At 44.6% G+C, this 16796-nt stretch overlaps 1 protein-coding gene across 3 annotated transcripts in view; it reads left to right on the top strand.

Moving 5' to 3' along the window:
• Positions 1–16796, top strand: part of LOC147008779 (membrane-associated guanylate kinase, WW and PDZ domain-containing protein 3-like) — a 106880-nt gene that overhangs the window by 47299 nt on the left and 42785 nt on the right. For all 3 annotated transcript variants that reach the window (XM_085863855.1, XM_085863857.1, XM_085863856.1), the window contains exons 3-5: positions 658–777; positions 5398–5610; positions 11620–11866. In XM_085863855.1, coding sequence (XP_085719981.1) covers positions 658–777; positions 5398–5610; positions 11620–11866 — 580 coding nt within the window. The remainder of the gene's footprint in view (positions 1–657; positions 778–5397; positions 5611–11619; positions 11867–16796) is intronic.

Below are 16796 nucleotides of genomic sequence, written 5' to 3' on the forward strand. Positions count from 1 at the left end.
AACCCATTGCACCATGTGTGGTCACACATGACACATCACTATTATACCATATATGGTCATGCTTGTACATGCACACATGCACATTGGCTGATTTTGAAATGAAATAATGTTTTCACCCAATAACAAGCATTTGTAATTGGGTGAAATGAATAATTCTGTGAATGATTAATCAGAATCTCAGTATCTGTTGTTAAAACGAGTAATAAGATGCCAAACACTGTTCGTATAATTACCTTCGGCCTCTCGGTTCCCAACCAAGTAGTGTACCTGTCGCTCGTCCCTTGGGATGTGGATTTCAAGCTCGAAAGATGTTTGAGTTTCTCGACATTTCCCTCGATTTGTTTTTCTTTCTGCTCTGGCTCCATGCCTTTGATTTATTGTAGTTTGAGTGTGTGCAGCAATACTTTTTTTGGATGGTCTATGATTGAAGCATTGTTTTAATTTACCTTCTTTCTCATTGTCATTTTGTACACCAATAGTTAAAATCTGTATCAATGTTAAATGCGTTATAATTGTGGGATTTGCTGTTACGGACCAAACAATTGCTCGACATTGTTGAATCGGGTGCAGACGTGGAAGACCTGTTCTTGTATTCGCCGTCATTGTCGATTTGATCCTTCAGCAACAGTCATGTTTTGCATACAATTGACGCTGCAGGCACGACACGGAGACCACGGGAAGGAGAGGTGTCCGGCCTGGATTATAATTTCATCTCAGTGGAGGAGTTCCACATGCTTGAGAGCAGCGAGCATCTCCTGGAGACTGGCATATATGAAGGTAAATAAATTTTTAAAAAATTATATATACAATATATACAGGGTGTCCCAAAAGTCACCTTGGGATTTAGAAATGAAATAACATTTTTGTTTTGGAATAATTTATGATTATTTTTATTCCAAAAGAAAATTTACAAAATGGAGATAAATTTCTTTTATTTCTGGAAAATGATGCAGCTTAGATGTCCTCCATTTTCGGCTTCGCAGAGACGGGCTTTTTCGACAGCATTTTCCATAACGGCGGACAATAACTCTGGCTGCAGCCCTCGAATTTCTGCACAGATGTTGTTCTTGAGCTGCTGAATTGTATGGGGCTTATTGATGTATACACGCTCCTTTCGGTAACCCCAAAGAAAATAATCGGGAGGCGTCAAATCAGGAGAACGTGATGGCCAAGAAATTTCTGAATTTGGCGAAATTATTCGGTGTCCATGCTCTTTGGGTGAGAATCCTTGATCGATGAAATTGAAAATAAAATCCCACGATTTTGGTTCTTTGTTCAGTTGTGAATTTTTCCATGGGTAATTTCCAAATGTTAATCTAAATTCTGAAAAGAAAAGAAAAACAAATTATTGAAAAACAGACATGTTATTTAATTTCTAAATCCCAAGGTGACTTTTGGGACACCCTGTATATATGTACAATGGAGGCAAAGTATGTTGTATGTTTCATCTACTCCTCCGAGAGGATATGACCGAGGATGCTGAAACTTTCAGGGATTAATGAGAGCACCATGAAGTTGTGTCTGCACAAGTTATGTTTGATTCCATAAAGTTTTGAGAATTTTTTTTTGCCCATCTTGGCATTTACTTCCTTTGGGGGGAAAGGGGGGGGGGAGTACAATTGGAACTAGATATCTGCGATCACAAAGCAATCGTACCCTTGGCGATCACCTGCAGCTTAGACTTGGCCCACGATCCAATGATGGGCATAAATGTTTTTGGACCACCATATTTTTTTTTGTAGCTCCTTGAGCTTGATACACTCCTAATTTCTGAAATTTCTGAGCTGAATCTCGGATCTGGCTCACACTTTCGGAATGAAATTTTGCATCAATAATGCGAATAAAAAGTATGTGGGATTGTTGCACTCTAGATAGCTTAGAGTTGTGTTTTTTAAACATTTTTTTTGTCCCCCCCCCAATCCCTCGAACGAGCCAATCTTTGTCCCAATGCCCAACCCCCCCCCCCCCCCCCGGTGTTTAAGTGTACTGAACATTATTACAGTTCATTAAATGCGATATCAATATAAGAATGAAACAGACATCTTCCACTTACAATTTCATTTAATAATCCATATGCAACCATCTTTTGTGCAAAACATTGCAGATGTTCACCGAGGTAGCACAAGCAGGTACTCTTTCATGAAATGGATTGTACCGGCTCTTTTTACTGACATTTCATGTGTAATAATAAATGGCTGTGTCTGTGTGTGTGTGTGTGTGTGTCTGTGTGTGTGTGTGTGTCTCCTCCATAACTCCAAAACCATGAAACCTATCAGCCTGAAACTTTGCATGCATGAATGAAAATTGGGTGTTTGGGTTAATTTAAACACACCTTTGTAAGATGATGAATGGCCTTATTTAATTATCCTTTATCAAGGCTTCATCCTTGGTCAACCCCTTTGTCAGCTCACTGGGGTCTTGATTTGCCATTTTTTTTGTTAGCCTGTTCAACAATGCCTTGACTTGGAACAGGCCGCAACAGTTTCTTAATGATAAAGCGCTCAAATTTTTTTTTCCCCCACTTTCCTCACTCATATCACCGAATGCCTCATCTTCATACCTACGAATCGTTGGAGACATCGCAATGCTTATAAACACCCAGAGACGGCAGTGTTCATGGCTTTATTTCATTTCCGCACATGCGATAAGCTCTAGACTCTCTCAACCTGAACCAAATTTCAAATTTTAAACTGTGGAATTGACCAACCTTCGCAGCAGTTCCGACTGCTAAAAATAAAAGTGTTAATTTGTCCAATTTGCGTATTGTTTGACACTCCGGGCATCTCTGGGTGGTGTTTAATATGACCGATCATGAGTCGCTTGCAAAGCCTGCCGTTCCTTATCAACCGTTTTGTTGGAATGCTTGCTTGAGTGCTTAAGCCATTTGGTAAGTGCTCTCCAAGCTGTTTGAATGTTTGTTTGCAAGCCTTGGCGATATACGGCAAAAGTACCTGCACTGTCAATCTGCCGAAACAAAATCAAAAATACATTGATTGACATACAAAGTTCAGGCCCCACCTACCTGTGTCCCCCCCCCCCCAATGGTGTGACTCTTGATCTTGGCTTTAAGGCCATCACTGAGGTTTTTGTCATTCAGGACTTCGTCAAAACTAGGAAAAGATGCTGCATTCCTTTGATGCAACACTTCCACAGCTGCTGCTTGGCGATGATTGTTCAAATTGCATTAAAGTTGCCAATGATAGTTGTCTCAACATTGTAGCTTGAGGTCAAGGACGTTTCAGGCTTCAAAAATATCTGCAAGGTCAGCTAATGAAAAGTTAAGCTCCTCTAAACGAAAGGTGGTGAGGCCTCAACAATATCTGCAAAGTAAGCCAATGACAGGCTGAGCTCCATTAAATTAAAGGTGGCGAGGGAGTCATTTTCTTCATTTTCAAGAAACATCCTCACCTCTTCTCTCAGCTCATACAAGCGACCCAACACGTTGTCCTTTGAAAGCCAGTGCACATTCGTGTGAAACAGTAGCGTCTCGTGTACTGCTTCTAAATCACGCCACAAATCGACTAACTGGGTGATTTCTCGCGAGGTGATGCTTCATTCGTATGGGGCGCATGCCATCTTTGCTCAGGGGTTTGAAGCATATGGTGTGACCCTCAGTTTAAGAAACCACCAGGCCTGAGAGCAAGGGGTACGCGCACTTGATTTACATCACTGGCAGAGTACCCGCCCGGCGGACGATCTTGTTCCAAGCATGCAACACGTTCTTGTGACGCATACCTTTATTTGGGCGGTGTATAGGCAACTGACAGCTCTGTTTAGGCACAAACAAAAACAAAACCAAAAAAAACCCCGGGTTACGTGCATGAAGCAAAAATATACCTACTGCTTATAATTCAAAATACTTCACTGGACTGGACAACGTGAGGACAGGACTGGAAATGGGAGAGACTTGTAATACCCTCCCTCACCTGGAGACAGCACTGCATGGTACACATTTACATAGGACATTTGTGTCCCTCCCCTCCCCCCTCCAACAACACCCTTATACATTATTTGTGGTCATGCTGATCCTATGTAGCAAATATGGATGTAATCTGCCCAGAACTGAAGGAGTAGCACGATACGCGCACGCACGCATGCGCCGGTCTGTGAATTTCATTCGGGATACCCCTCCGGGTTAAAGGTCAAGGTCAAATAGCAGTGAAAAAAATACAACCATTTTTTTTGCCAAAGTGGAATCTCAAAGACCGCTTGGCCTTCCGAGATGTTTTGCATCATTACATATACCTGCACTGAAGTCGTGCACCTCGTGTTTGATTCATGTCCTCAACCGACTTTTTTCGGACTGTTACGAAATTGACAAAAGACACATTTTTGATCGTAACTTGAATAATTTTCCTCCGATTTTCATGACTATGAGTTGTGTGGATAGATTGGAGATGGGGACACATTCTCTTAATTTACAAACTATCCATAAATATTGAAGGTCAAGGTCATTTGTTGGTCTGGAAAATAATATAGCCATCATTTGATCGTGGACCAAGGGGGAGGCTTGCCCTTGGCGATCACTTGATGATCGCAGGCAGATATCGAGTTTGAAACGATGGCGCATGTTAAATTTGTATTCCCATGGTATTTTTAAAAATTTTCTCATTTTTACTTTTTAATATCCCCCTCCCACTTGCATTTTGTGTGATAAGCAAACCAAAGGCTTTAAATTCCTCGAACGGTCGTCACGTTTATCTCTTCCAGCGGGACCCTTGGTACTCCAACTGCAAGTTTTGGCCTGCGGGACTTGATGTGTGGTTATGGTAAATCGTGTTCCACTTCGGAACACAAAGTAATGTGAATGGATTGACCTTGGTGCAATGATCTTTCTTTCGTTAACTATTGTCGGGGGAAACAACGTTCCTGATTTGTGACGGACTCTTTTGGTGCACAAGTGCACAATGTGCTTGGCATCGTCGTCTGGCTGTTCCGATGAATCAGATTCGATTGGTGGCATCATTTGCTCCGACAGTAATTGTCATTGTCATGTTGATGGTACTTTCTATTTGCGTTTGTTCGTTGTGCCTGCGCGTACCGGTGGAAGCACTAGTTGTACCTGCTGCTCGTGTGATCCACACACGACACGCAGTGTGCTTTGGCTGTTTGATTTTAATTAAAAGCGAAAATCCCCGACAGCAGGTGATTCATTCATTTCCTATCTACAGTGTGCTTTGGGTTTTAACACGTCGTCAATCGTTGCCCTTGATCTCGTACGTGACTCTGATGAACTTTTACTTTCCTGGAACGTCCAAACTCGTTTTGATTCGAATTGCGATGTCCCACTAATTTCCACCTTCATTTATGTTATCTTGATTTGGAGGAAAGCCTTGGTTTTGGTGTCACCTTGTATTTGGTTTTACTCTCCAAACCTCCCATTTACCTTCTTCACAGGAAACTACTATGGCACACCAAAACCGATTGGTAATCCAGGAACAGCCCTGGGTTCATTCGATCTGCTGGCACCAACGCTGGGATCAGGACGTCGGCGACGCAGCAAGTCGGTTAGCAACATGCAGCATGTCGGAGAGCATGATGGAGAGCACGAAGCGCCCAAGGGGCAGGCCTCTCCACTAAATAGCAGCGAAACGGGCAGTATGCTTACAGGTATGTGCTTACGTCCTGAGGAGCCTTCTCACGAAGGGTCGCAGTGAGTGAGGGATGGTGCGAAAGTTGTAAGAGATGTTTGACGGCGACAGCTTAAAAAATGGCCGATCACGTGTTGATTTGCATTCCCGTGTGTTGCATCTCTGTAAAAGGAAACATTTTGTGTGTTTATTCTTAAAAACAGTAACACTATTTGGAGAGGTGCAGAAAAATTCCTCTTCTGCATAAACAAGCCTCTAATTACAATTTTTGAAACTTCGTCATGCAGCATATTCTTTCCACTGACCAACGCAAAAGCGCTGCCTTTGTAGCGGTATCATTGAGTCAGCTTTACCAAAACGGGGTAGCAATGGCTGTGAGAGCTTTTACCATTGCGGTTTAATGTAGAATTGAATCTGAACGTCATCTCTTCTTCCACGCTAAATTGGTGAGCCCAACATGATCCAAATGGACGGGGAAGGAGTTGCAAGCACGCAACCAGTCGCTGGGAATGACCAACCAGCCATGCCCTTCCCGGAAGCTCAACCAACTCCATCGGTGGCAGCGGTTTCGATAAGTCTGCCTCTAATCTGGCTTGGTGATCTGCAGTTATGGTTTACGCCATCCGAAGCCCAAGTTGACACTCGAAACATTACTACTGAGTTGGCGAGATTCAATTACATTGTTGGCTCCGTGTCACCAGAGTATGCGACAGTGGTGAGAAATATTTTGCGACAACCTCCAACAAACGCTCCGTACACGACTTTGAATGCCACACTCATAAAGCGTATGACTCCCTCCGAGCACCACCGCTTTCAACAACTCCTTACAGCCTAGGATTTCGGAGATCGAAGACCCACACGACTGCTGCCTCGAATGCACAGCTTCTCGGTGATCGCCACGCCACCTTCGACCAGTCACTCTTTCATGAGTTGTTCTTGCAATGTCTACCACCACACGTCGGCATGATACTCGCAGCTAACGCAGAGCTGCATTACATGCCACTGTGGATCTGGCTGATCATCTCATTGACAGTGTTACACCGACTGTGGTTAATGTGACACCACCACCACAGCACGTCACACAGCTCTAATCTGAAATGGCAGACCTTAAAAAGCTCAATATGAAACTCTATGCTATGCAACACCGGTCGTGCCCATCTTCGTGGACTTCCTGCAGGGACAGAGAGAAATGGCGTACATCACGCCACTGTTCGCCGTCACCTTCTGTGAACACTACAGATTGGTGTTGGTACCACATGACCTTCGGTGCTAATGCTGGTCAGTGTAGAGCACTGTGCTCTTCCTGGCTGCAGGGAAACAAGGCCCACAACTAATGGTGAAGAGTTCACCTGGGCCATGCGTCGGTCATCTACTCTTCCTTGTGGATTATACTAGTGTGGATTTCATTTTCTTGTGGATACAGGGGCAGAGGTGAGCATTGTGCCGCTGTCTGTCACTGAATGTAAAAATCGACAAGAATATTCATTACATGCTGCTGACATTGCTTTTGCTATTTTAGGAGAACGTCTCCCCAAACTTGATTTGAGTTTACATCGCCCATTTCCGTGGGTGTTTGCTCTTGCTGACACCAGATATTCTATTCTAGGATCGGATTTTTGGCATCATTTCAATCTCTCTGCATAAGTCAATCATCACTGTCTATTGGATGCCTCAACACAGCTTAGTGTCCTCGGTAAAGCATCAACCGTTTTGTTGCCGAATACACTGAACAACAAATTTCAAAAATTTTTTTTTACTGGAGATGTGTAAAGTGATTAAGACTAATTTGGGTACGCTGATTTCAAAAATCATAACCGTTTTGCTGTATCACGTCAGGATTTTCAGGAACAGAAATATTCCCATTGCCCAGAAGTCAGGATTTCAATGAAATTTACATATGTCTTTAACATGTCTATTTCGTGCAATTGTTGTTAACTTGTGTTATATTTCTTTCTTTCAGATAAAGATGAGTAGGCGTTCCTGTACCAATCATCCTGACAACTTCTGTTATGTCTGTGGTCGGTATACCAAAAAAGATCAACAGCGAAGTATATCTGCAGCAGTGAAAATGAAGGCCGCCTACTTTCACTACTTCGGGTGTAAGGTGGGGGACCAAGAAGAGAGCTGGGCACCACACGTCTGCTGCACAAGCTGTCACACAACGTTGACTCAGTGGTTGGTGGGCAAGCGCGCGAGCATGCCATTTGCGGTGCCCATGATATGGCGTGAGCCGCAGAATCATCATGATGATTGTTATTTCTGCTGCACAAGCATCGCTGGCTTCAAAAAGAAGAATAAAGGTCACATCAAGTACGCTGACTGCGTCTCTGCTCGTAAACCTGTGCCTCATGATGACGAGAACCCCGTTCCAACACCTACAGCTGATCAGAACATAGCTGTAAGCAGTGGTGAAGAGGATGGTGATGATGAACCTTTTGAACCCGACACTCAAGAATCACACCTTCTGAACCAGGGAGACTTAAATGATCTTGTAAGAGATCTCTCGCTGTCAAAGGCGAAGGCAGAGCTGCTTGGATCAAGGCTGCAGCAGTGGAATCTACTTGAACCTAACACCAAGATATCCTTGTTCAGAGCACGTCACAGAGACATGGCTGAGTTCTTTGAGATGGAAGACACGATGACATTCTGCAGTGACATCAACGGTCTGTTGAAAGAACTTGGGTGTGATCACGATCCTGCAGACTGGCGCCTCTTCATCGACTCAGGGAAGAACAGCTTGAAGGCTGTTTTGCTCCACAATGGCAACGAGAAACCATCAGTCCCACTGGCTCACGCGTTCGGCATGACAGAGACCTATGAGACTATGCGGCAGCTGCTTGATTCCATCAAGTACAATGACTTCAACTGGCACATCTGCGGAGACTTGAAAGTGGTGGCGCTGTTGTTCGGGCTGCAGTCAGGCTACACGAAATACATGTGCTTCCTTTGTCTCTGGGATAGCAGAGACGACAGAAATCACTGGACGAAGAAAGATTGGGAAGAGCGAAAAGAGCATGTACCTGGTCGACACAACGTGAAGCATGTCGCCCTTGTCGACCCAGCCAAGGTTTTCCTTCTACCACTCCACATAAAGCTCGGCTTGATGAAAAGTTTTGTACGGGCAATGGATCTGAATGGGCGTGGGTTTTTATACCTCAAGGAAAAGTTTGGCAACACCTTGTCGGAGGCCAAGATCAAGGCTGGTGTGTTTGTTGGACCGCAAATCCGACAGATTATGAAGGACGAAACTTTTCCGACAACTCTAAACCCCAAAGAGCTGGCAGCGTGGAGGAGCTTCAAAGCTGTGACGGACAACTTCTTGGGGAACGAGCGCGCGGACAACTATGAAGAAATAGTGCAGCAGCTGCTGGAGTCCTTCAGGAAACTTGGCTCCAGGATGTCCCTGAAAATCCATTTCCTACACCAGCACCTGAACTTCTTTTCCCTGACAACTTGGGAGCAGTCTCGGACGAGCACGGCGAGCGATTCCACCAAGAGATTTCACTCATGGAGACGCGTTACCAAGGGCGGCACAACCCGAACATGATGGGCGATTTCTGCTGGTTCCTGCATCGTGAAACTGACACAGAGCAGCACAAACGCAAAGCCAAATGCCTAAAGCATTTTTAATTACATTCTAGTGGAGTTTTTCTGTAATTTCTATAATTTTGAAGCATTCATGATGAAATAAATGAATAAATGAATTTTTGTAAATTTCATTGAAATCCTGACTTCTAGGCAATGGGAATATTTCTGTTACTGAAAATCCTGACGTGATACAGCAAAACGGTTATGATTTTTGAAATCAGCGTACCCAAATTAGTCAAAATCACTTTACACATCTCCAGTAAAAAAATTTTGTTGTTCAGTGATATCACTTGTCTGCCATCCACGCCTCATGCCCTTTTCAGAAAGTACTTTGACTTCTCGTCCATAACGTGACAATCCAGCCCATCAAACACCAGATCACACGTCACATCGAGACCACGGAACCCCCTAATCGGGCATGCTCGCCGACCTGCACTCGATACATTTTGTGTTACCCGCTAGAAGTTTGACTATATGATATAACATGGGATCATCAGACCATCGTCCAGCAGTTGGGCTTCACCGCTGCACATGGTACCCACAAAGACACCTTGGTATTGGCATGTGAATTACCGGTCCTGAAACGACGCGACTTCCACAGGCCATTACTCCATTTCAAACTTCCATGATTTTACCACGACATTGCATGGCACGACTGCAGCGTATGGCAACGTATCAAAATGTATGTAAAACGCTGGCGTACGCTGAACTATTGATGTTTTTTAAAAAGTTTTTGGCGTATTCATAACGAGTTGGATGTATGCATAACGTATTAGTAACGTTCACAGAACGTTTCGATAATATATAGATAACTTATACCAACGAATGCTTAGCGTGTTGTTGGCGTTCACAACCTATGCCCAACGATAGTCTAACGTATGCAAAGCGCGGCAGCGTGTCTCCGACGATCACGTGGCGTAGCCTATTAAAAGGCTGCGGCTCAACGATTCAAATCATAACCGCACTCGACATCGAAGTGTCAAGGCCCTGTCACACCTTGACGATTTAGCCAGCGTATGCCGACGTATGAAAAATTTGTCTAAAACGCTGGCAAACGTCGAATACGTTGTGGGTAAGTTTTGTATACGTTAAGAGCACGCTGGCATACGTCGTAGTACGCCGAGCACGACAAATTTTAAGCATGCTCAAAATTTTTAGACGTATGCCAGCGTATGACGCACACGCTCTGCATACGCTTGGCGATAAGTTGTAGGCACGTTACGCGATCGTTGACACACATCGACACACGTTACTTGTAAGTTACTCATAAGTCGAAACACGTTGAGGTAATGGTTAGCGTACCCGAAACTTATTTCTAACATATGAGTAATGTGACAACTCCATTAGACAGCGTGACAACTCCATTAGAAGGACGTCATACTTGCTTGGTACACGAGTTCCTATAAAAAAAATGACGTTGGATGCCTCACTGCAGAGCTCGTGTACCTACGGTGCACCGCTTCGTCTCCCAGGAGAATTCTTCTCAGCATCCAATGACATCTTGCCCAGTGCCGCCAACTATGCCGACCAACTTTGTGTGGCCTTGCAGGGCCTTCCCGTGACGCTGACACTTTTGCCTTCGTCATGCCTGGTTTTTATTCCTCAGCAATTTTCTACGTGCACCCATGTATCCGTACGGCGTGACGCTCTCTGCAAACCCTTGCAGCATCCTAACGACGGATCTTACAAAATTCTACAATGCACTGATAAGACCTTCAGACTCTGTTAACGGTGGTCTTGTGACGGTCTCCATGGATCGCTTGAAGCCAGCTTTTCTTGACGCAGCACCAGAGGTGACCGACCCATTGCCGAACTGGTCGACACCTACTATACCATTACCCTTATCACCGTATACGACTCACTCTGGGCATCATGTATATTTTCTCAACACTATTTCTGAGAGTACATTTTTCTTGTTGACCACTTTTCTTTGCTGTGACTTTTATGTTGTTTTATTTTTTCTTTACATGGATGGTCCACATCTCTTCTCCTACACCATATTGTATTTTGTATGTACCTTCCATTCGATGAATGCATTAGGAGGGGAAGTAGTTTCGCGGTATCATTTTGCCTTTTTCCTGGTTTTGGAATATATGAGTACACTTTAGTTTTACCAGAATGGGGTTTCCCGGCGGGGGTTTGAGAGCTTTTACCTTTGCGGTTTAATGACGAATTGACTCGGAATTTGAACGTCTCGGAAGTCTTTTCTTCCACGCGAAACCTTAACTGTCACCAGTACGGAAGGTGGTATCTGTCAGTTGTCAGCTCAAGGTGGTGGATCGTTTTTCCATTGCACATGGTCTTGTGAGTACATAGACTTGCACAAAATGGCTGTTTTATGCTTAAGAGCTTGCTGAGTTTGAAGTTGAGAATGCAGAATGCAAGACTGTTTCTGGTTTGAAAGAATATTGTGCATGTTAATGGTGTGGCCCCTCTGTAGATTCCAGCGAGCAGGACGATGGCAACGCAGAATGGACGAATGATTTTCACCTTGCGCAACGTTCTTCGAGAGCCTCAGCGTCTGGCAGTTTGCCTCGGATAGTTTCCGGCCTTGGGCAGTCGTTGGGTGCGACGACGGAGGACGGGGACGGACATCTACTTGCAGATCCTTTGGTGGAAGAGACGGAACAACTCCCAGAAAATTGGGAAATGGCCTTTACGGAGGACGAAACTGCATACTTCATTGAGTGCGTAGCTTTAAGAGCTTTGTGTGCACCTCCATTTTGTAGTTGTCAGACATTACACCTTGGTATTCTCTCCAGGTTAACAGATCATTTCCAGTTTCAAAAAATATATATGTATTCTCCACCTGTCTATGGATGCTTCCTTATTATTGTTTGAACAAAGAAAAAAAAAAAAACATGATGGCAGCCCTACTGTGACTGCTTCCATTTTTCTGTGCATGGTATGAGCAGAGAGTGTTGATTGACATGCGTTTGTTTTTGTTTGACCTGTAATTTTAAGGGATGTTGAACCGACAGGACAGTCCAACTGGTAGAGAATGCTGCCTTCCAACTTCCTTGACCTCAGTTTGTTATCTCTGCAAACAAGGGGGTACAGGTTATGTTTTCACCCATGTTTGTCTCTGTCTATCTGTCTGTCTGTGAGCGGGGCATCTCAGAAATATTTTGGTGAAGATCCTTATCCGGATCCAAATTTTTTTTTTAAGTGATTTGTCACCATCTAGTGATATGGCCAAAGACTATATATAACTTTATATTTCAAAAAGTTGTGGGTGGATGTAGACAAAATTTGGTGGACATGTTGTGGTGGTGATTCGAATTTATTGAAGATCTGGATCCAGATACAAGTATTTTAAAGTGATTCTTTGCAATTGAGAGATTGGGCAAAAAAAGGATATGCCATGATATTTCAAAATGTGATTGACAGGTTATGACAAAACTTGGTGGATGAGTTGGGTAGGTGACAAGAACAAGCCAATTCGATTTTGGTTAAGGTCCAGATGCAGATCCGGCATGTCAGTGGGATACAAAACGTAAAACTGTTGAGCTTGGCGGAGGTATGCGCTCTCTCAAGTGTCATTCTGGTTTTCTGATGAAACAAAAACAACCTTTTGGTACAGAGCAAGTGGAGGCAACCTGATCGTGTAGCGTGTTCTCTTTTGAATATAGTGTTCAGGCCTCCCTGTAATCTTTAAAGTATATTGTGCCTTGGTTCATTGAAGAGCACGGTGATGATAAAAGGCATCACACTGGCACTTGGGCAGTGGAGCTGCAGTTGCAGACTAGGAAGGGAAATAACAAACAGAAAAAGAGGATAAGAGGAAACGCAGTAACTTGCATGTAAGAGGCTTGGGTTACATATTGTTCATGAGGATAGAAGGTATTGTGGGTGGAGATGGGGCGGTTGACGTGAGATGGTGGTGCACCGCTTGCAGTAGTCTTCAAGGGAAGAGTTCAATTGGACAACCTTCCCAAGGTAGTTCCACAAATGAGTGATATGAGGAATTAGAGAGAGGTGGGCAGTAATCCTAGATTTTGAGTGAGACAGGAGGGGACAACTGGAAGAACACATGTATCCTGAAAGCTGGAGTGTGGTTGGGAGGAGGGTTGGAAAGCCGCGGTTGTTGAAAATTGAGGCCACTGACCTGCTTACAATATGAGAGCTTGTGCTTTAGCCTGGTTGAGGAAGATGTCGATAATATCTTGAGCTTTGGATTCCACATCATCCAGGAAATTTGGATCTTTCAAGGAATTATTCAAACAACGGAAGCTTTTTAATGTGTGGCCAGCTTTGGAAGCCAGTTTTACAATATGGTCACCCCCAGAAGATGTCGAGCCTTGCTGTTCAAGAGATTGAACCCATCTGGTGGCTCACTATGGCAATTTTTCAGCGACAGAGTTGGTCTGGATTTTAAAGAAATAAATGACCTGTTTCATTTAACAGCTGACTAATATCTTATGAATTTCAGATCAACAATGAATGATGCAGCTGCTCCTCTGCCTATCACTTGGATTGAGGTACTGTACACCACAATGTGGAGATGTCTACAAAGAGGTAGAGGGTTTTTCAGTGCATCGGAGAGGTTGTTTATGTAGATTATGACTAAGATGGGACCCAAGACACTGCTTTGAGTAACTACATCAGGGAATGGAGGGGAGAGAGTTACATTGTGTGTGATGTGTTGACTATATGAGTGGAGGAAGTCAAAAAGCCAGGTATGAAGGCAGCCATAGGCAGCGAGCTGGACAAGCAAAGCAGGATGCTAAACCGCGTCAAATGCCTGCTGAGATAAGTCCACGGAGAAGGTCCTGCTTGTTTGAGAATGTTCAGTTTCTTTGTTTGTTAATTCCCCCGCCAATGAAGTCGCCGGAGGCATTATGGTTAAAGGTTTTCCGTCCGCCCGTCCGTTCATGCGTGTGTGTCTGTCCGTCCGTCCATGATAGGTTTTCATTACTGTGATAACTTTAAAATGGCTGAAAGGATCCAAGTCAAGCTTGGTACAAGTATGTATACTGATGCAAAGATTAACTGATTCGATAATAGGGACAAGAAGTCAGAGGTCCCGTTTGGTAAAAATTCTGTTACCGTGCTAACTTGTGAACCAGTGATTGGATTTTGACCAAACTTGGTGTTCGTAGACATCATGATGCAAAGATAAACTGAATGGACGTCGGCATCAAGAGGTCAAAAGTCAGAGTCCGTGAGAGGTTTTTGTTTCCGCGATCACTTAAGAATGGCTGCAGAGATAAAAGTCAAACATGGTACAATGATGTATAATGCACACAAAAACTGATTAGATGATGGGGTCAAGAGGTCAAAGGTCAGGTTGTCACATCAGGCCAGATCAAATCTGTGACTTGCTATTCAGGTACCATGTAAACCTGTACTAACCTGTTTCATGGTCAGGTTGTCGGCGACTAAACAGTCTCCCCCACCAGGTTTCCCAATGGGGAGAGTGTATGTATTGTGGACACGTTGCAGGATTAAAAACAAAACTTGTCAAAGGGCAGAGGAGCTCCTTGCAAGCCAACAGATATCCATATCTGGTGCCTAACTATGTCTGCGGATATCCTCCTGCAGTTGGGTACCTCTTTCAAGGAAGATGGAAGCTGGATTTGCTCTCCGGCCACCATAAAACACTTTATTCCGCAACGTATACAAAGGACACATTAAAGTAAGTAAAACACACTCCGTGGGAGTACCTCCTGTGCAGCTACCTTTCGCAGGGCAGCTCACCGGATGACGGGATTGGGGCAAAACCTTCGACACCCCGGTTCTCTGATTAGAGGAGAAAAACCACGGGGAAAACGTGCGGTGTCGTGTTGTGGTGGTGTTGTGTCGTCCACCAGACGGCAGTGTTTCCTCGGGTTGACTTGAGGCGGTCCCTTTGCGTGGGTGCCTGGAATGTCCGATCCCTGAGAGAGGATGATCACCTGTCTCTGCTATCATCTGAGCTCCAGCGTTTATACATCGGTATTGCAGCACTGAAGTTCAGGGACCGGATCGTTGTTAGATCATGGCGGATGGTTACACCAACAACTGGTTTGGTCGCTCTGATGGTTACCATGCCCAAGGAGTTGCTGCAGCTGTGTCCGATAAGCTGACACATGACAAATGAGGAAACACCGGTCAACGAGTGTATTATGAAACTGGATTCGTCACTCTCTGGGTGTCATTTCCCTGGTCTCTATATATGCTCCAACTGAGGCGAGTGATCTCACTGAAGGACACATTCTATGCCGCATTCACGTCTGTGGTTGATCAGTGCCTGAGGTGAGACACTCTTCTCATCTTTGTGGATTTCAATGCTTTTACTGGAACTAATGGGGACAAACACATGCCTCATAAGCATCCCTATGGATCTGTAACTGTGAACCAGAATAGCACAAAGTTCCTTGATTGAATTTGAGGCTTAAATCCAGGAGAATGGCACCATCCGAGCTGAGGCTGGATGTTGACAAGCTCAGAGATAAGAGGGTTGCTGACAAGTTTGTGAACAGGCTGAGTGGGGTTTGGGTGGTGTGTGGAATCCTGAAGAGTTGTGGAGTGCCTTCAAGACTACCATCCTTGATGTTTCCGGTGGATGTCTTGGAACACACCACCAGGTGAAAAAGAACTTTGTCTCCCAAGAGACACTGGATACCATTGACCATAGTTGCAGGGTCAGGCTTAATGGCAGAACTGAGCCGGTCAGCAAGCTGAACGTTCTGGAAGAAAAGCTCTACGTTCCCTGAGGGTGGACAAAGAAGGCCAATGTGCGAGGAATCTGAAGAGGTGGAGCATCACCTGTGGTCAAGTGATTCTCATCCTGCTTGCAGAGGAATACATACATTGCATTCCTCCAAACTCTGTGTACTGCAGTTAGAACGGAGGGTGGTGAGCTCTTGACAGGAGTGTGAAGTGAAGGCCTGCTCGGCCAGTTACTTTGAGTGGCTGTGCCAGGCTGACCCACCATCTGTTGTGTTGGATGTCAGGGGTGTTGCTATCCCTGTTGCCGACCCTCAAATCAACTGTGAACTGCCTTTGTTTGTGGAAACACAGGCTGCAGTGAACCATTTGAAAAGGGGTAAGCTCCTGGGATTTGTGGCACAATTGTTGGTGGAAATGCCGTACTTGTCATTGTATGCAGTTCTGTACTCTATTTGAAGCACAAACATCATCGCAACTGATTGGAAGAGGGGCCTTGTTGTTCCTCTCTGGAAATGGAAGAGTGATTGCCAGTACTGGAATAACTACCGAGGGGTGACAGTGCTCTAAGTGCTGAGCAAGGTCTTTGCTCGGATAATTCTTGATCGTGTTCGCCACCATCTGCTTGAGCACCAGAGCCCAGAGAAGTCTGACTTTACACCAAAGAGGTCAACGATTGACCGTATCCTTGCTCTTCGGGTCCTCACCAAACGCAGACGAGCGTTTCAGCAGGGGATGCTTGCAGCCTGTGTTGATCTCCGCTAAGCGTTCAATTCAGTGAATCGGGATGCCCTCTGGAGGATTCTTGGTCTTCGTGGGGTGCCACCAAAACTGGTCAATCTGATGTCTGAACTATACTCTGATACTGCGAGTGCAGTGAGATGTGGTGGTTCCATCTCCGACTTATTTCCAGTTGTTACTGGAGTTTGTCAGTGTGTGTACTGGCCCCCACACTTTTCACTGCTT

Source organism: Eptatretus burgeri, chromosome 18 (genome assembly GCF_056783735.1).
Source record: "Eptatretus burgeri isolate ZD-2024b chromosome 18, Ebu_testis_v1, whole genome shotgun sequence".
Lineage (NCBI taxonomy): Eukaryota > Metazoa > Chordata > Myxini > Myxiniformes > Myxinidae > Eptatretus > Eptatretus burgeri.